General features: G+C 37.8%; 2 protein-coding genes across 3 annotated transcripts; one reads left to right on the top strand and one right to left on the bottom strand.

The window, feature by feature from the left end:
- Positions 1 to 2855: 2855 nt before the first annotated feature.
- LOC127806761 (uncharacterized) lies at positions 2856 to 16457 on the top strand. Its single transcript, XM_052344257.1, has 3 exons — positions 2856 to 3150; positions 12514 to 12725; positions 15781 to 16457. Exons 1-3 carry the CDS (start codon positions 3055 to 3057, stop codon positions 16019 to 16021), a joined length of 549 nt encoding a protein of 182 aa, XP_052200217.1. The 5' UTR covers positions 2856 to 3054; the 3' UTR covers positions 16022 to 16457.
- Positions 16338 to 18863, bottom strand: LOC127806753 (cell division cycle 20.1, cofactor of APC complex-like). Of its 2 annotated transcripts, none has more exons than XR_008024493.1 (6): positions 18536 to 18862; positions 17921 to 18190; positions 17552 to 17821; positions 16869 to 17450; positions 16561 to 16779; positions 16338 to 16479 (listed from the first exon to the last, which is right to left on the bottom strand). XR_008024493.1 is itself a non-coding variant. In XM_052344248.1 (6 exons), exons 1-5 carry the CDS (start codon positions 18632 to 18634, stop codon positions 16639 to 16641), a joined length of 1362 nt encoding a protein of 453 aa, XP_052200208.1. In that variant the 5' UTR covers positions 18635 to 18863; the 3' UTR covers positions 16339 to 16479; positions 16593 to 16638. The 2 variants fall into 2 exon arrangements, 1 of the variants encoding a protein (XP_052200208.1); XM_052344248.1 differs by having other exon boundaries at positions 16339 to 16479; positions 16593 to 16779; positions 18536 to 18863.
- Between the last annotated feature and the right edge of the window lie 1963 nt (positions 18864 to 20826).

The raw sequence follows: 20826 nt of genomic DNA, 5'->3' as shown, positions 1-20826 counted from the left end.
TAACGGGTTTAAGTTTGGAGATTTCAACGCGAGAGTTGAAAAATTCGTGATTTCTTGAAACCTATATATTTTATTATTTATATTTTATTTTTTATACAAATATTTGACAAACCCAATTTTTAATTAAATAATGCTGATTAACATGTTTTTTTATACTTAATTTTTTTATCCAAGTATTGCACTTGAATAATTTATTTTTTAAAACAAATAAATACATACTTTTTTTATACTTAATTTTTTTTTATCTAAGTATGGATTTCCCGGGTTCGGGAAATCCATAGTTTCTCAAACTCATGGGTTGGGTTCAGGGAACACATCTTTTATTTTTTTATATTTTATATTTTGTGCAATTATTTGTCAAATCTATTTTTTAATTAAATAGTGTTGATTAACATATTTTTCTATACTTAATTTTTTTATCTAAATATTGGACTTGAATAATTTAATTTCTAAAAAAGATAAATGCATATTTTTTCATAAATTTTATTTAATATACGAGAAATTGATAGTGATAATTTTTTTTTTATATTTCATATTTTAATTTTTTTATACTGATGATTTTACATCTTTAATTTTTTTAATATTTTTTTATCTAATTATTTATAAATTAAAATAAAATTTATTTGTAAACTTGGTGAGGAACATGGATTTTCCCGAATCCTAGGGTTTAGGAATTCTGAAGTTTCTCGAATCCAACTTTCCAACCTCAGATACTAATACATGCATATAAATATTATTATAACTCTCAAAATTCATTTACTTAATTATCCATTGAATGATTTGTGGTATTTTTTTGAGTAGTTGTTATCATCCTCGTCAAACTCTGCCTATATCATCGTTAATATTTGACTGTAGTAATCTATGGCTAATTTCGACTGGCTAAGAGAAAATAACTGAGTAATGGTGGACGTGAAACAATAGGAATAAGTGATCTCTATTCTATGGTGAGGAGAAAATAACTTTGCAATGACGACCATAAAATAACAAGAAATGAATTATAGAGTTTGGTCGGTGAGAAAAAAATATGATGGTAGATGTTGTATAATGTGTGTAGTTGAGTATTGAATAAAATGAAGGATAAAATTGAATTTTCGTTCAAAGCTATTTTAGATATATTAAAAAGTAACTGCGATGAGAAAAAAAATATAGTTGCGAGAAATTCTATCTGTAGCCATACTTTTTGCTCTCCGCAATCAGTATAAATAAAATATTAGATTTTACTATTTACAACCACATTTATTACTTTCTGCAAACATTTATATTCCAAACATACCTTTCAAACACCATTCCTCAAAAAAGACATCCCATGCGCATCAAACCCTCTTCTTTTTCTTCAAATCATTAGAATTATTTGTTATTATTTGTTATATTATTATAATTATAACTTTTGAATGTGAATTAAGTTATTTGTAATAATATTTTATTTTAGTATTTGTTGTTAGATTTTATTTAATTTAACTTTATTTAATTTATGACAAAATATCATAAATTTAATATAAATTTTGAAGAAATAAAAATAAACATAATTTTATTACAATTTGCATTTAACTCAAAAAATAAAATTAAATTAAAGCAACATTAATTCAAGAAAAAATAAATATAATATTAATCCAAAAATTCGGAACACGATGATTTGAAATAATTTATATACATTTGGAATAATTTATATACAAAATCATTATATATATATAATAGAATCCATTCTCCCGAATTCAATTGTTATACTATTATATAACAATATTATATAATAATATATAATATGTTATATACATATAATAGTCTCCCAAATTCAATTATATGTTATATACATATAATAATCTCATGAATTCAATTATATGTTATACTATTATATCACATACTATTATAGGTTATAATAGTCTCCCCAATTCATGGATTCGGGAAAAATGATTTTTTTCTGAACTCATGGATTCGAGAGAATTAATTTTTCCCGAATCTGTGGATTCGGAGTGCTTACAGGTTCGGGGAACCCCAAATTGCCTGAACTCTATAGTTCGAGCATTCAAGGGTTCCTCGAATCCAGGGGTTCAGGCATCATCAAGTCCTGAAGCCGTGGTTTAGGGGTTGGGGGACGTGCCAAACCCTGGGGTTCGGGGCATCCTCTAGCCCCCGAACCCTGGGGTTTGTGGTTTCAAGGTAGCGAAAGGGTATTCTTTATTTTTTAATTAATCTTATTTTTTTTTAATTCATCCGTCGTGTATGTGTAAATTATGTGATTGAATTAGTGATAGATGTTATCAATTGTGTTATTTCTCGTCGAAACAGGAATACTCATTATCTTCTTCGTCAAATTTTGCGTAAATATTTACAGATAATAATCTTATATTGATGATACTAACTGCTAATAATACCTGGTGATTGGCTATGGTGAGAATAATTGGGCTGAGTAATATTTGGTATTAAATAATAGTGATTGCGTAATGCTCAACGTTAAATAATAATGGTTGTATGATGTTTAGTTGTTGATGAATAAAATAGTTGTGGCGATGATGGTCGAGAAAGTAAATGCACGTGCTTGAAAAGTAATAATAGATGATTGAGTGTTAAATATTTAAATAAAAAATAAATATAAATTTTTATCTCAAAATATTTTTAAAATATTAAAAATAAATTACGAGACCAAAACGTTTGGCTGAAAATAGAATTTTTCTTTCTCGAGAACGTTGCCACACATTATGGTGAATTTCCAGCTTTGCCATCAGCAATTTGGGCTCCTGATCTCAAGTCAGGCAGCGACCAGTGGCGGATGCAGTAGCTCACGACAAAATTTATTTTTGTAATATAATTTTTTTAATAATAATCCAGCCTTAATTTAGTCTATTCTACCCCTAATTTTGTCCAGCCCATCCCACTTGCCCATATCCGCCCCTGGCAGCGACAGTACAGCAAGAAGGAGACAACCCACCGTTCGTAAACAGTTGATAAGCTGTATACGTCTTCCGAGCTAGAATTTATTGAGGTCTCTGCTATCTGAGTCTGCTGTGCAATAGAGGGAGATAGAGAGAGAAAGAGAGAGACGAAGAAGAAGAAAAGGTAATGGAGAGGAAGGGATTAGTGATTTGCTCGGTGGTGGCGTTTCTGGGCCTTTTGTCTGCTGTTCTGGGTTTTGCTGCAGAGGCCAAGAGGATTAGGGTAATCAATCCCCTTCCCATCATTCGTTATATTCTTGAGATGCATATATATATATGTATATGTATATGTATACAATATAATATATGTACATGTTGATGCACAGACGAATAAAAGTGCAAATTGAAGTTTAAGGGGGCCTTCTACTGAAGTCGGTTGTATTTTGGGGTAGTCTTTTGTTTACCTCTGTTGAGTTTCTCTTGTATGAGCTCTGGGTTTCATTATTGTGTTGGTCCGATAGATTTCTGTATGGTTGCTAAGGTTGTCTCTGAAATGCATTATCTGGAGCTGTGTTAGGAGCTAGGATTTGCAGAGGGAAAAGCAAAGCAAAGGGGAACAGATAGGAAAAACAATTGAAATCAAATTTATTATTCTTTGGCTTGGGTAAGAAAATGAGGGGAAAAAATGAAGGAACACTTGGCTTATGTTTTGTGGCTTGGTAAGTAGCATAGATATTTTTGAGCTGGGAATTTGTTTGGTTGTGGGAAATGGTTGTAGGTTGGCCTTGCATGCTATGTGTTTGTTTACCCTGAAAAAGAAAGAAAATGACAAAATTTGGATGGCAAAGAGGTTTACTGTGTATACAATTTTAATTTTCTTTTAGTTTTAGTAAAATATCAATCAGTGGTTCAGTGTGGGGAGGCGATTTCTGGTACAAAAATTCTCAGTGATTTTCTTAATGTTCAAATCTGTCATATTCTCTGACTTTGACTTCAGATATCATATCTGCTATAATCTGACTTCTTTATTTGCACATGCCATGACATTGATCTATTAATGGTTGCATTAGATTACTGTGAATAATTTACCAAGGCACAATTGGCCACCCTTTTCCCCTTTCTTCAAAGACTGGCTCTTGACTGATTCTGATTTATTCATAAAAAAACACCAACCTGCAGATTTTATCTCTAAATCTGTTGAGCCTGATTAAAAACAAATTGAATCTGTTAATGTAGTTTTTAATTTTTATGAGTAAACAACATAAGCACATAGCAAATCTAAGCAATTTTCCACGTGGAAGGAATGGAGGGCATTTTGATAGCAGCAAGGCCATCCTATAATTTTTCTCCCTTACACAAAATTTGACCATAATTATCGATGTACACAATGCTATGCCCTTGTTGGACGAGGGAAGAGATTTTGACTGTACAGAAGGTCATGGAAATGAAGAGTGGTTGTAAGGGCTCTAAAATGTAGTTGCATTCCATTACCAAATGATATTTTAAGGAGTAAGTGTAACGTTACCTAGGCAATCTTGGGGAGAGGGTGTTGAGACTGGAGAGTACCTTTGCTATGATGCTAAAATTAGGGCACACCTGGCAATGATGGCTGATCAAACATATTCGTACAACTCTCTGAGAGCATCTCCAACGAATGCGGCATTTCCAGCGCCAATTGCAATTTGGCGCAAAAACCTCTCCAACGAAAACAACAAAATGGTGTTGGGCACAATTTTCAATCACCAAATTTGGTGTTGAGTGAATAGTATACTATTCACCAACACCAAATTTTCTTTTTCATTTTATTTCCAATTTTACCCCTCTTTGTATAACTTCAAAACAACTTATTCCCTTTATATCCTTTATCACTTTTATTATATTTGTATATTTTGATTAATAATTAGAAATATAAATTAAATTGTTATAAAAAATGTATACCGATAGAAATATTTTATTAAGATCTATAAAATGAGTATAATATTGAATATATTTTAAAATATTTAATATATTTTATAAATACCATGTTAATATAAAATGAACTATTTTTGTTTATGTATATGAATTTTTTTATTTTAATAATTACTTAATAGAAAGAAAATATTCTTAATGCAAAAATTCAATAATATAATAAAAAGCAATAACATTTTTATTAGTATTTATTAAATATTTATTTATAGAATATTCTTTAAAGATTCTCTTTTACACCAATTTGGTGTTACACATTGGAGACAACACCAATTTGGTGTTAAAAATTTTGATGTAAACCACTGTTGGACACCAAATTGGCGCTAAATTTGGTGTCCAACATTGGAGTTGCTCTGAAGTTTGTGTGTTCATTTAATTTGATGAAGTGTCCCTTAGCCATGTAGGAGTGTAGCTGTCAGACATTTAAAAAAATATCTGTAATCACATTTTATGTAGCATTAGAATCCTTTTTTTTTTGCTTTTATTTATTTGTTGTTGTATGCTTTCAAATTTTTTTGCTATTCTAGATAATTAATTGCACATTATTGATATTTGCTTGCAATTTTAGACTTCAAAATTTCATATTAGTCAGTTGATCTTCTTTTTTGCTTTTATGATTGGTATTGTTACTATAGGTGTCAAAATACCAAATCTTTCAATGGAATACCTTGTTTCCCATTTGCAATCTTGACACCTTTTTTAGGATGGCTTTCCCAAAACACAGTTTAGGCTAAAGCTGCTAAACATGATGTCACAACCGTAGGGTTAGTTAAGGTTGTGATAGGAATTGGGAGAAGAAATCAGAATTGTAGGAGGGGGAAAATCAGTAGGAAGAGGGAGAGATATTGAGAGAAAGGGGAAGAATTTGAGGGAGATCGGAGAGAGTCTTAGAGAGAAATGAGAATTAAGAATTCATTCAAATTTTGCATATCCCCTTTCTACAGCTGAGGCAATATGTATATAGCCAACCTCACTTAGCTACCAAACAAAACTCTCTAACCAACTAAGCTACAAGACAAAAAGGGAAATAACAGAATAACAACACCCATGTGCTGTAACCAAATTACAAAAATACCCCCTAACTATAATTGTTACTCAATTATAGCTTTGCCCCTATAATGCCCAAGATCGTGACAATTTCCCCCCCTTGAAATGTTTCTTGTCCCCAAGAAACTTATTACCACCTAGCCGTTGCTTCTTTATCCAATGCCCCTCTTCACCCAGCGGTTTCTTCTTCGCTTTTCCTTCTTCTTATCTTGTTTTTTCCTTTTCTTTTGCCTTCTCTTTTCTTTCTCCTCATCAACAACAACATTATGTCTTGTTGCCACACCAATTTCAGCCATCCACCTCTTCCTTAGTACTGTCAAAAATGGTTCCAAATGCGCTATCAGTCCTACAACCCCATCCTCCAACTCTTCCTACTGCAATGTTACCTTTGCTTTGTCTTCTGTGTCCGTGCCAATGACATACATGTGAGATGTTCCAAGCAAGGTGTCTAATGCAATCCTTTGTTCCTTCTCTTTAGGCTCCTTATTCTACTGTTTCAAGAGATCAATGGCATCAGGAGTCTCAGCTCTAGTGGCAATGCTTGAGAAGTTGCCAACTAATTGAGTGCCATCCTCCACTTCCTCCTCCCCAATCTCTTCTTCCATGCACTCCTCAGCCCTCTCCATAGCCAAGACCAAGGGAGCAATACGTTTAGACTCTTCCATATCTTTAGTAGGGGCCTCCTCAAGTGGAAATACCTTTACTTGTTGGTAGCTGGAGTACACCAAGGATTTACTTTCAGCAATGTTGTTCTTCTTCGGCTTCTCCATTTTAAGAAATTCCTCCTTATTAAAACTCCCATGATAGTCATCAAAGTATTCGGCGGGAAAACTGTAATGATACTCCTTAGATAGTATCATTGCAAACTCTTGCAACTTCTCGCGAAACATTCGACCGAATTCCTTGCACTCTTCATCAAACCCTCTGCTGGTTCCTTTGTCCCTTCGGCTAGTCTCATTCTCAAACTTCTTTTTCCAAATTTGATGTTTCTGGTCAACTGAAAATGCAGCATTCTTTGGCTGCCATTGAAGCTCCATTCCAGCTGAAAATGAAGCATTATTTTGCTGCAATTTAGGGCCCATCTGCTCCATGTATGCACTGCTACCAATGGCCTTATGATCAGGTCGTCCCCCTGAAAATACAACACCCTTCTGCTGCGATTGAGACTCCATTGGACTCCTTCGTGAGCTACTTCCCAAGGCTTCACGAGCAGGACATTCCATTGAAAATGCAGCATCCTTCGGCTGCAATTGAAACCCCATTTCAACTGAAAATGAAGGATTTTTCTGCTGCAATTGAGGCTCCCATGCTCTCCTACATGCACTGCTCCCCTTAGCTGATTTTTCACAATCAGCATACTTTGAAGACCAATGAGCTATATACATACTGCTCTTCTTCAAACAAATTATCCCAAAATTCAAGCCAAAATTAACCTTTGTTTACCTTACTAGCAGCCTAGGATTTGATTGGAACTACCGCCAAAAAGAGCGCTGGAATTCACAGCCAAGAATCACCCCTCCAAATTCGCCTTCCACAATCCACTCCCAGCTGCTCCAAATCTCAAGTTTCTGCCGTGCAAATACTTTTAGAACTTGATTGAATCAGTTCGGCCTCAGCTGTCCATCTTCCTCCTTTAATTACAGAAACTGATTTCTCTGCCTTCCACTCAAATCAAAACCACAGCCAAGAGCTGCTATTACCCAATCATCGTCCAACACCTACTTCACACTTTAGTGGCCCCGAGAATAAATTGGATCCGAGAATCTGTTGCGGCTTCCGATGAGTTCTTTGAATTCTCAGAAATCTCCTTGAATCTCTGTTTGATCAATCCCACAGAGAGTCATCGGAATCAATTATGAGATTCAACCAAAAATCTCCTCAAAGCAGTTGGCAACCTATAATCCGCTTCTGTGGCTTATGGCTAATGAACGCCACCTCACCCACTGCTTCAAGAAGTCGCCCATACTTAATTCGCCTCAAACGGAATCCGTAGAGATTGGGTTGGCTTCGCCTTTAAGTCTGGAGCGTCACAACAGCCCAAGAGAATCGCATGCGCCACCATCAACAATTGCAATGGATAACGGCAGCGAACCCCCCTCAGTTGCTTCACCAACACGAGTCGGAAGGCAACCAAAACCGTAGCACATAGCCGCACCTGTAGGAAACTTATCGGACTGGTCTTCCAGACTGGTCGCAACTCGCTGGGCCGTCCGCTCCACGACCAACAGACTCACACTAGCCTTGGACAATCGCAACCCTCTGGGCCGTTCGCTTCACCTCTGGTCATCGTCTAACACTCCAAATCTGCTTCGACTGCAATTTCCACTCAACCTAAACTGCTCTAGGAGTCGCTGGAAGCTTCGTCGGAATCGCCTGGTGCAATCGTTTCCAACACTCGATCACAACAAATCAAAATCGCCCAGACTACTGGACTCACCTCGGGTCCTTCTTCTGGTTCTGCCCAATCACTGACCGTTGAAAATGACCGCGACACCCATTGCACCACCGTGAGGAACCCGCTGCACAATCACCAGACCACTGCAATTAACTCGGCTGCAACACTAACTTCCTTGCCCGACCAAACTGCGATCGCTTGGAACTCTTGCACCAGTTGCTCACTCCAGTCGCGACCCACCTAGATGTCCACGTCTCCTCCTTTGGCGGACTCCCACACTAATCGCGAATTCTCCTCTGTATTGATCGATGATGGGCTCAAGTCCGGTGGATCTTCGCGACGCTTCAAGTATGCTCGCCTATCGACCCACTCCAATTGCCGTCCAACTCCACCTTAAACCTCTACTCGATCGATTTCACAGAGAGTCGCATCTTCCTACTCGCCCAATCACCGTCATTGGTTTCAGAATTCACTCATCTTCGCTTCGGCCCGAATTCGCTAACTCTGCTTTAGCGACTCTGATATGGCCTTAGGAGTTGCCCGAATTCCCTTTGGAAACCGCCTTCCGAAATCGTCCAGATCTAGTTTGACAGCTGAGGACTGCCGCTTAGTTGTAGTCGAACTAATCAAAGGCTTAGGACGAGCTTTGTTGCGGTCTCCTGAGGGTTCGATTGACTCTGTTGGAGCTCCCTATGAGTTCGATCAACTCTATTGCAGCTCCTCAAGAGTTCGCTTCTCTCACCGGAAATTCGTCGGACGCTGATTGCTACTACGATGCTAGAATTACTTAGCAGAGGATAGCCGAGGAACGAACAGCTCTGATACCATTTGTCACAACCCTAGGGTTAGTTAAGAACTTAAGGTTGTGATAGGAATTGGGAGAAGAAATTAGAATTGTAGGAGGGGGAAAATCAATAGGAAGAGGGAGAGATATTGAGAGAAAGGGGAAGAACTTGAGGGAGATCGGAGAGAGTCTTAGAGAGAAATGAGAATTAAGAATTCATTCAAATTTTGCATATCCCCTTCCTACAGCTGAGGCAATATGTATATAGCCAGTCTCACTTAGCTACCAAACAAAACTCTCTAACCAACTAAGCTACAAGACAAAAAGGGAAATAACAGAATAACAACACCCATGTGCTGTAACCAAATTACAAAGATACCCCCTAACTATAATTGTTACTCAATTACAGCTTCGCCCCTATAATGCCCAAGATCGTGACACATGATAAAGACTACTGTTTTATCTTTTTGATGAGAAATATTCATATTTCATTATCCAGGGCATCTGCCACAACACCGAGTTGCTTGTTCTATTTGCAAGCACCCATTAATCACTAAACTACTCACTTGTGTTTTTAGTTCTGTATCTGCATTGCTGGTTTATTGCCTATTAACTCCTATTAAAGGATCTGAATGATTAAGTAGGAAAGTATACCTTTTTACAAACTTGTATTTCTGGATTCTGGTTATATCTTCTGCTTTAGGTTTGCAAGTTTCACTGTGTATGTTGCCTTCTGCAATACCACAACAAGAGTTTCTTCCACATAAGTTGCCTACCATCACATCTTCCCGTTTTCTGGTGCATAGCTTAGTGATGGCACTGAAAATCTTGTTTATATTGTGAACCCCATTTGCAAGGAAATAATAACTTATCCATGCTTGTGGTCCCTGCCTCTTCATAAAATGAAGGTGCCTGAATTTGATTGGTTTTTATGTTAAGATGGACTCACAAATTCTCTATGTTGGAGAATTGAAAATAATAATAATTCAGGTTTAGTGGAATACTTGTTGTAGACCCGGTTGATTTTCTAAGTCACTTCCCTTGTGTTCCTACAGTTCTTGTTTTACTGATAGAATTTCTCCTCTGCAATCTTGCTAAAGAATCTATAGACTGTAATAATGTCTGTCATTTCACATGAAATGGCTACCTGTGACAATCCAATCCCACATCGGTAGTTTATTGGGGAGGTCTTGGCTACCTCTGATACCACTTGTAATACTTGTTGTAGACCCGGTTGATTTTCTAAGTCACTTCCCTTGTGTTCCTACAGTTCTTGTTTTACTGATAGAATTTCTCCTCTGCAATCTTGCTAAAGAATCTATAGACTGTAATAATGTCTGTCATTTCACATGAAATGGCTACCTGTGACAATCCAATCCCACATCGGTAGTTTATTGGGGAGGTCTTGGGTATATTACTTGGTCAAATGAGCCCATAAGTCACCTTCAGCTAGCACTTTTGTGCTAGGACCTGTGGTGTTACAAGTGGTATCAGAGGTAACCTAAGGCCACTATTGTGTTCTGAATTAAAGGAGGGGAATTACACTCTAGTTTCACAAAGTGCTATCCTAAAGCTGGTTCTTGTTTTGGGCTACTCTTCTAGCTTCTTTTATGAGACATCTGGCATAAAAAAAATGTCTGTTCGCCTGTGATATCCAAGTTCTCATCTCTTCGTAATTAAGCAGATATGAAGAATGCTCTTTATTAAATGGCAGTCCACAAAGGTTACATGCATTATCAATCAGGTTTCTTGGTACTTCCACAATTCATCATGATATCATATACCTTTTCTATAGTCTCAACCTATCTGAAATCCTTGTTGTGTTTGGAATTGGCTGTGCAAAAAATTTAAGACACTAGAGCTGTAAAAGAGCCAAGACCAATTTTGTAGCAGGTTTGCAAATAAGAGTGAAAGCTTATCCAAGCTTGGATTGTCTTTTGAACGAATCTCCAATGAGCTTTGCTTGAGCTGATCACAACTTGAGTTGATCTCTGAAAATTGACAAACATCAAATTGTGTTGAAGCACTTGGTCAAAAAGAGGCTTTTAACATACTGAACAAGGCTTAAGTAGTCAATTTCTTGTGGTTTGGTCTGTTTACAACCTTTCACAGTGGCATGAAGCAGAAGGTTTTACTTTATTCATACTCTATCCTGTTGCTATTTTTACATTAGGAAGCATCTCCATTTTGTATCATGGTTGACACTTTGGATGTCAAGGGCGAAAGTCATGCCCCAAGGCCAGGAAGCTACTTGATAAAAATTAAATCACAGGTTAGGTGGCTGCCTGCTTCTCCTTGCTGCTGCACCTTCTAATGGGGACCCTACAATGAGCAACGGTATTCTTCATACCACTGTTTGTCCCAAGTTTTTCAGCATATACTGAAGGATGTGATTATCCCAGTGGATACTTCCTTGATGATTGCCAAATGGCAGACCCTTGATGTGGATCAAAATAAATCAACCACGTGTTAGCCTCTTGGGTGACTTTTGAAGTAAGCTTAGCCATGCCTTTCTGCCTGAATACAGCTTGAGTACCATAGCTTGGCCAGCCAACCTTCTATTTAAGCAAATCTCAACTTTACTCTGGTACAACTGTCATGTGATGAGCTCCATGCTTGGAACGTCCAAGCATTTTCTGACCTTTATATTTACTAGACCCTCCCCTTGAGACCTAGGATGTGTTAGGGCCTTGGGACCTTTTATCTTGCTCAGAGGGACTTGTGACCAGAGAGAGAGAGAGAGATGTTAACTTTGTCAAGCCCAGGTGAAGCCACTTCTCCTTGGATAGCGCTTGACCCAAGAGGTCTAACTTTGGCCTGAGGCTCAGATGTCCTACGTAAAGAATCCACTCAGAATGGATTCTTTTTCAGGATTACCTTCTCTCTCTCTCTCTAATAGACCGTGTAAACTTCTTCACTGCTACCTCTCTCCCTCCCATGTATCTGACAGCCTGATGATTACTCACTGCTTATCATTGCTTCCATGAAACCCCTACTTTTTGGCTCCTATGTGTTAATAGCCTGTAATAATCTCAATTGCTTTTGCTTGTAAATTTGTGGATTAACTTGGTAAAATATCTACAAGATCTTATTGGTTCCTTTGTTGATTTTGAAGGATTTAGCATTTTCACTATTGACAGTGCTTGTTTAACACATGCGTGCTTGTTTTTTTGGTTTCTATATGGCCACTTCTATGTTTTGGACCTTAGTAGTCCTTGGCATGGTATTGACATTACTTGCACCAAATGTATGTTCTATCCATCCATTTCTATGTTTTGGACCTCGATAGCTCTTGACATGGTTTTGGATTATCATGCTAAGAGGTTAACAACCTCTTTGTAGTCTGTAGAATTCTGATTGTGCTGATCTCTTTATGTACTCTCCTAGCTATGCAGATCTTTGGTCTCTTTGGTGGTTTCTGCTGTTATTTATCTTACTATTTTATTCATTCTCAGGCCTCTCAGGTTCAGTTTCTCTCTTCTACCACGTGTGAATACCCCAGCGGGAGCAGCCCAGCTGTGGGTCTTGGGGTCGCTGCAGCAATGGCTCTTTTGCTTGCTCAAATTATCATCAGTGTCATGAGTGGGTGTATTTGTTGTTGCAGAAGAGGTCCTCATCAGTCAAACCCTAATTGGCCAGTAGCCCTGATCTGCTTTATTGTGTCTTGGTAACTCTCAACTTTGACTCGGTAATACATCTGTTAATCCAAGTGTTCCCAAAACAATTCCTCAATAGAAAATCCAAGAATGGGCCCTTCAGAGGTCTGTGTGAATTATGGGTTACACCATCTGTGAGCTTGTGACACCAACCCCGTGGTTGGGAACCAAATTTTTTTGCCTGCTCGAGGCATTTCTGCACCTATTGTACATATAATGGTGTAATCTTGTTTTAATATTTTTGTCTTCTGGAAAAAATTATCTCTCAGGCCATTCATCTCATCTTAGCATATTCATCATTTATGATCAGAGAAATCAGCATTATGCCCTTTGCCTACTGTTTCAATTTGCTAAATATATCCAGTACTCTGTGATTCCAATCCCCTTCAGTAAACCAGACTGTTTGATCGCTATGTGTTTTCTTGCTGTTTTAAGATGTGTGTGAGAAAATAGATTATTCTGAAGGGAAATCTTGAAAGACGAAGCAAGACCGCATACCTAGGAAACACTGGAAATTCTTCTGAAGGGATTTTGCTTGCAAGGCATTAAGGTTTTAATTTGAACAGTTTGCATTCTCATTCAAAGTGACACATGAAACGCATTAAAGCATTGATGCAGTCACCGATCAAGACCTGGCCCAAAGCCGACCCGACCACGCCGAAACAATATTTTAATACTTCTTAAACTTTAGAATTTTACTTGATTTAGGATTCTGTTTCATGTTTCTACTTGATTTAGGATTCTACTTTATGTTTCTACTTGATTTAGGATTCTATTTCATGCTTGATTAGGGTTTTATTTTTATTAGGATTCTAGTTGACTTTTATTTAGGATTTATTTCTATTAGGATTTTGGTTAGATTTTGTTTACAAATATTAGATAGATTTGGATTAACCAAATACTATAAATATGCCTAGGATCTAGAGTTTGTAATCAAATTTTCTCAATACAAATTTCAGTAACCTATTTAGGTTTTTTTAGCAAAACAATATTGTTTTTCCGTCTTCTTGAAAACCAAGATTCGGCCATTGAAGTTTGTTTTTTCAAGAGTTTATTTTGGTATTTTTTTTTTCACACACGCGCTACACGCTGCATCAGGTGGCATCAGAGCGATTCATCAACCAATCAAATGGCGAATCTTGAAAGTAACGATAGCAACCAGCCTCGTGACGGTGATCAGGGGCAGCTTGCGGTTTGGAGAGCAATAGAAGAACAATGAGAAATAACTCGTACAATGCAGCAGCAATTGGAGCGAATTCGCAACCAATTGGGAGTTTTACAACAAGTTAAGGATAATCGAAACTGGACTAATAGTGTGAATCAAGCCGGCTATGTTAAACCGGGAAGACCAACCATTAATCTTGTCGTCATACCTAAAAGACCAATGATGGATGATAACGACGATGAGGATAATTTTGATCGTATGATAGCCAACCCTAGTGGTAGAGGGGTTCGGAGGAATGCGCAACAATGCAACCATTGGGGAAACGATGAGTATAAACTAAGAATGGATTTTCGGTGAGTTTGGAGCTTGATCTCGAACATTATGTTGTCCCAACAACCTCCACGTTTGCAAACTCAAGTCTGGTTTATGTTGCTAATATAACAGAAACTCCAAGGTTGTTGACTTATACTAGGGTATTTTCCAGTCCCAAGGGCTCAGGAATTGCTTCGCTATCCAATGATGGTGGTGTTTCTTCTTATCGATGTGCGACTATAAAGGAGATGGAGGTCATGGTAGCAGATCCTTCTACAGTTTATTCAAGCTCTAGCATGGTTGAATCGAAGGCAATATGAACATATTCACCTCTGCGATTGCAAAAACAAGATGATCACAGGGGTCTCTATGTGGAAAGGGGTGTTGGATCTCTCATGATAGTTAACTCGGGTAGTGCAACTACTTTCGGTATTAATCTGAAATTAGATTCTGAAACTAAGAGTATTGTAGCAGTTGTTGCTATAGCTAATCAAGTGCTTAGATCAAAGGAGGATTCAAGCATAAATATTTTTAAGTGATGGAGAGATTGCTGGTAGTCATGGAATAAGCCTTTATTTGAAACAGTTGTAAAAGAATGCTTCTCCAGGCAAGAAAAATCTACAGATGAATTCGGAAATTGTTGAGGAGTGAAAATCAGAAAGTTGATGAAAGGAGAATGACCTGTGATAAGATCTATCAGATTAGAGAAGCGCTCAAGATGGAATGTTCAATGTCCTTAATCTAACAGTAATAATACAATGGAGGCAAAGGACAACAAACATGGTGATGGTTGGACCCAGGCCAACGAAGATGAGTGGAAGGAATGTCTTTGCTTATGTTCCCTTAGCAGAAAAGTTAAAGCAGTTCAAGAAGATGTCAAGTAAAAATTGCATAAACAAGAAGTACAAGGCGACAACTGACAAGCATAGGAAGCACAAGGTATTTGAGGTCAGAGATGAAGTCATGATGTTCTTGAAAAAGGAACGGATTCCAGCAGGAAAGCAGAACAAACTCAAGCTAAAGAAGTATGGTCCTTACAAGATTACAAAAAAGATCAATGATAATATTTACGTTGTGGATTTACCTAATCTTCTTGGTATTTCCAAACATTCAATGTGGTTAATCTTTCTTTGTACTTGCCAGACGTGGATTGTCCTATTTGGATCAAAATTCGAGGTCGAATTTTTTCTCAAGTAAAGTTTTAGAATTCTACTTGATTTAGGGTTTTATTTTCTCAAGTAAATTTTTTCTCTAGTTGACTTTTATTTAGGATTTATTTCTACTTGACTTTTATTTGGGTTTTTTTAGCAAAATAGTATTGTTTTTGCGTCTTATTGAAAGCCAAGTTTCGGCCATTGAAGTTTGTTCTTTCTAGAGTTTATTTTAGTGTGTTTTTTTCACACACGCGTTGCACGTCGTGTCAAGCATACTAGTCCTGAATCTTCTTGTTTGTTTCATCTACTCGGTGCATTAAAATGATACTATTTCTAGCAGAGCAAGTGCTTTTTTTTTTTTTTTTTTGGTACTCAGTTGTTATGCTTGTATATTGATTTCACTTGGAATGAGGGTGATGGTGTAATTATGTGCAGGTTCACTTTTGTGGTAGCATTCCTTCTGTTGCTGACTGCTGCAGCCCTGAATGACCAGCGCGGCGAAGAGTCTATGGATATGAGCGTCTACTATTGCTATGTTGTGAAGCCCGGAGTTTTTACTGGGGCTGCTCTCTTGGCCCTTGCAAGTGTAGGTCTTGGAATTTTCTATTATGTCACCTTGAAGTCGACAAAGAACAACAATGCTCCAGGCTGCTGCTGCTGGTGGAGCTGCTCCTAATCAAACTCAAACCCACACTGGCATTGCAATGGGACAACCCCAGTTCACTTCATCATCATCATCAAACACTCAAGATCCAGTTTTCGTGCATGAAGATACATATATGAGACGACAATTTACTTGATTCTAATCAAGATCCGATGCTGTTGGTGAACTTCAACTTGTTTGCAGACATACTATTGCTGTATTAATGGGTTGGGCACTTGTGAGCTGTATTGATTGTTTGATATGCAAACAGCAAAGAAGAAGGAAGTAAAAAAGAGTTTACTAGTAGGCAAGACACTTTTATGTGGTTCGTCACAATGCGTGACTACGTCCACAGGAAAAAAAGGCAAGAATTATGGCATTTCCTTTAACATGAACACTGTACAACAATAGATGGGTCCTTGTGTCATGGCCCCTCTTCAATTTCGAACTCAAAAGTGGCATTACTACAGTGAGGCTGCATTTCCCATCACCTGTAAATTGCAAATCAAAGAACCAGTTAGTCAATCTGTTACTGTTCGCTGCAAGATTGACGATGCATTTGACTTGTATACCTTAAAACTTGGCTAAGTTTGACATCACCCACCCATGTTCTTTGAACCCGAGAACCCAAATGCGCCGACCGATGCGACTCAACGAATGCGGTTCAAGTGAGCAAACGGCTCGGGATTTGCCTTTGGTGCAGGTTTTGCCACTTCAGGAGCCCCAAAGACATTCCAAAATCTCAGAGTTTCGTCTCCAGCAGCAGACGCTACAGCGCATCCATCCGGGCTCTGAATTGGAAATCAGAGAAGAAAGAAGTCAGAACAATAATTCAAAACGCCATATTAATTTAGTTCTAACGGAGTACAAACTTAGTTACCTGAGCCATGAAAAGGACTCTGGATGTATGGCCAGTGAGCTCTGCTACTTTCACCATAGATGGGTACTTCCAAAGAGTGAGCTGATTCTGAGTAAACCCATGGGAGCTAAGCAGCTCACGCTCATTCTTATTCCATAGCAGAGCACAGACCTGTGAGCCTGTGTCAACGGAGTTCAAGCATGCCCCTGTGTGGGTGTTCCAGAACTTAATGCACCTGTCACCTCCACCTCCACCAGAGGCCAACAAGTTACCCTGGAAAGGGCACCAAGCAAGGGCTTTAACAGCAGCTCTGTGGTCTTCAAGCCTGTGAAGCCATTGGGTCGCCGAATTGGAAGAAGCCACGGATCTGTCCCATATGTGCAGGATATTGTCATTTCCTCCACTGGCTAACTGTTGGCCTGAGGCTGACCATTTTAGCCCACAGACTTCTTGCTGGTGTCCTCTGTAGGTTTCGACTATATGAGCTCGGATTCTTACATCGTTGTTGATGATCTGACCATCCATTCCTCCGGTTGTCAGAATGTGACTGTTCCAGTCCAAGGACCCGACTCTGGATTGGTGGCCACCTCTCAAGGTTCTTAGCTGTAGCATTTGACAACAAACAAATTCGTTAATCAAAGAACAATTTGGCGGGAGGAAAGGGAACTTGATACTGTATCAAAAGATGTATAAACAAATTAAACCTGTCGGTTAGATGTGGAATCCCAGAGCTGGACATCAGAGTTGTTCAAGCCAATGGCTATATGTCTTCCATCGGGAGCCCATTTGACACTGGTCACCGGACCATTTTCATCGTCAATGGTGACAAGTTCCGAGGTGGCGCCATCAGTGGCATCCCATAGATATACAGTGCTTCCAAGCGCAATAGCAAGAACATTGCTACTACCCCAGTCCAATAAATTCAAGTAGTAATCATCCACCAGATCCGGAGCATCTAATGTCCTCTCAGAAGTCTGCTTGATCAACGTGAAAATATTTGAAATCTTGAAGTTTAAGAAATTCAAGAAACGAAATAAATTATTGAAGCCCTAAAAGAAAGAATGTTCACCCACCTGAGGAATGTATCTACGGGACTTTGTGGGTTTGGATTGGTGAATGGTAGAGAACTCGTTTGGAATGGCTTCCGAAGGGGTGGGCGGCTTGTTCTTAAAAGCCAGGATTCGGGTTCGGTTCATGTTGAAGGTTTCTGCAAGTTGCTTCCTGTACGCCTCCCTGGAAGGAGAGCTCACAGCTGGATTCTCCTTACCTTTCCGCCCTTCAGTCAGCATATAATGCGCGTAATCGAAATCCATCGCAGATCGGTTCGGTATGAATCTATCCAACTGTTTTAAGTTACAGCAAGAGAAAAAGACACCATAAGAATCCCAATTTCAGAAATCCAATTATGAATAATACCAGAATACGAAAAAAGAACCACGCATAAACCCCAAACCTAAACTGGAATAACCTCAAGTGTGAAATCAAATTAGGGTCGATAAGCCTAGTTTCATAATTGAATTCAATAAGAAAGTAAGAAATAAAACCTTAGATCCAAGTATCAAATCAAGAGAAACATTCTCGTTTCCAAAAAAATCGAATATGGATATGAAACCCTAACTTGGTAGACGAAAGTGACCAAAACCCAAATTCATGAAATTCGAACAGATGATTATAACGAGTATACATACATTTTCCCTAGAGCTTCTCCTCTGAAGAAGCTGTTCTTGAAGTGGATAACGCGATCTTGTTTTTCCTGCTGAAGAAGAGTTGGCTGACCCGGCCTCCATAATATGGATGGAGAAGACCTGCAATAGCCACAGGAGAAAAACAAAAAACACGCAAGATCTGGAAGCGAAGCGTTAGATCGAAGATAACAAACAAGAACTAAAAATGAAGTGAAATTAAAGAGAGGAAACACGATGTTTCGTGGGATGCTTTGACGAAGATCGCTGCAGGGGCGAGCTGCGTCACAGAGAGAGAGAGAGAGAGAGAGAGAGGGAGAGAAGAGAGAGTTATGATAGGGAGAGATCGTGAACCAATTTGACAGGGTTTATATATTGATGAACTAGGGTTTCATGTGTTCCTGGTGCCCTGATTTTAGAAAGCGGCAACGGCTATATTGATCTAGTAGCCGTTGTAATGCGTTTGGACAAAAACACCCTCTTCGGCGCCGCTCTTGTTCGAGATATTCCCCTCCCGATTAGGGATGCTTTAGTAATTCAGCGAAACTTAACAATAATTTAATTCTGGTTCGTACTATGTGATCTTGGGCTGAGAAATCCAGCCCAGCCCGTTCTCTCAATTTTGGGCCCTAAAACGTCCGTCCAAGCCCACGCAAGATTAATAATCTCATCAAAACGAGAAGAACGAGGGTTTAGAAATATTTCTTTGTCTAAGTTTGCTAGCTTGATTTTTAATTTCACTATGAATGTTTGAGTGTCATGTATCATACCATCTAAATTTTTTTAGAAAAGCCAAACCTATATTTTCTCCTCTAAATTTGACGTGAAAAGTCTATTAACTCTTGAACTTCAAATTTAACATATCGAATACTTAACACTTATCGACTATCTAAGCTGATTTAAAATAATGTGTGACTTACACGTAAGATAAGTTGAAAAGTAGAAAAAATGAATAACAGAAGAAGAACCAATATAATTGATCCTTTCTTCTGTCTTTCCTTTTGTCTTCGAGCGTCATCCTTGTTCTTGTCGACTCGAATGGAAGAATTGAGTCGTTGGGCGATCACCGCCTTCTCAACTAATCCCTACCTTTCCTTTTTGTTCCGACCCACAAGTTACAACCAACCCATTATTCCCCTTTTTCTTTGCTCTGACCAGCGACCCGCGAGTCGTGATCGATTCACCCTTCTCCTTCTTCTTTGCTCCGCCTAACAACCCTTGACCGACCCACTATTCCCCATCTTTTTTGCTCCAATCAGCAAACCCACAACTTATGTATTGGCGAGTTTGTAATTTGGTGGCCGCTAAGTATGGTGTTTTAGTGCTTTGTTTTCCTTGTCTTAATGCAATGTCTATTACACATTCAATGTTAATTAGATAATTAGGCAGTCAATAAATGTAAATTATAAATATTAAGTATTCAATAGATCATATTTGAAGTTTAGGGGATGATAGGTTTTTTATGTAAATTTTAAGGGGAAAAACATGGATTTGGTCTTTTTAGAAATATTATTTAAGCACTTAGGCCATGTTTTCTTTATTACTTTCAAGCCATTATTAATTTTTCAAAATAATAAAAAAATTATATAAAAAATTTAAAACAACAAAAAATTATTTTGATTGTTTTCATTATAAATACGCTCAAAATTTTTAAAACGTATAAAACACTATAAATAAAAAGAATGCATTTTTAGTAATCTCAAAACAGACACTCAAAATATAAAATTAAAAATAAATTCAAAACTCAAAATTAAAAATTGAAACATAAAAAGAACAGCCTCTTACCTCACTTGACGCAGGTGTAGCGCGAGTGTGAAAAAAAACACACCAAAATAAACTCTTGAAAGAACAAACTTCAATGGCCGAAGTTTGTCTTTCAAGAAGATGCAAAAACAAGACTGTTTTGCTACGAAAACCCAAATAAGTTGCTGAAATTTGATTAAGAAAAACTTGATTACAAACTCTAAATCCTAGACATATTTATAGTATTTGACTAATCTAAATCCATCTAATATTTGGAAAACAAAATCCAACTAGAATTCTAATAGAAATAAATCCTAAATAAAAGTTAACTGGAATCCTAATAAAAATAAAACCCTAATTAAACATGAAGTAGAATCCTAAATCAAGTAAAAACATAAAATAGAATTCTAAATTAAGTAGAAATATAAAGTAGAATCCTAAATCGAGTAGAATTCTAAAACTCAAGAAGTATTAAAATAACATTATGGCACTACTATTTTGGTGATATTGTTTCGGTTTGGTTGGGTCGGCCTTGGGCCGAGTCTTGATTGGTG

The sequence above is a fragment of the Diospyros lotus genome, chromosome 1 (assembly GCF_014633365.1).
Source record: "Diospyros lotus cultivar Yz01 chromosome 1, ASM1463336v1, whole genome shotgun sequence".
Classification (NCBI taxonomy): Eukaryota; Viridiplantae; Streptophyta; class Magnoliopsida; order Ericales; family Ebenaceae; genus Diospyros; species Diospyros lotus.
The sequence above is the reverse complement of the archived record's forward strand: the minus strand, read 5'-3'. Positions and strand labels throughout refer to the sequence as shown.

Coding starts and splice junctions, on each gene's coding strand:
- LOC127806761 (XM_052344257.1), top strand. CDS start 3,055: ATGGAGAGGAAGGGATTAGTGATTTGCTCGGTGGTGGCGTTTCTGGGC. Junction 3,151..12,513: donor CAGAGGCCAAGAGGATTAGG/GTAATCAATCCC, acceptor ATTCATTCTCAG/GCCTCTCAGGTTCAGTTTCT. Junction 12,726..15,780: donor ATCTGCTTTATTGTGTCTTG/GTAACTCTCAAC, acceptor AATTATGTGCAG/GTTCACTTTTGTGGTAGCAT.
- LOC127806753 (XM_052344248.1), bottom strand. CDS start 18,634: ATGGAGGCCGGGTCAGCCAACTCTTCTTCAGCAGGAAAAACAAGATCG. Junction 18,191..18,535: donor GGAGAAGCTCTAGGGAAAAT/GTATGTATACTC, acceptor AACTTAAAACAG/TTGGATAGATTCATACCGAA. Junction 17,451..17,551: donor ATTCCACATCTAACCGACAG/GTTTAATTTGTT, acceptor CAAATGCTACAG/CTAAGAACCTTGAGAGGTGG.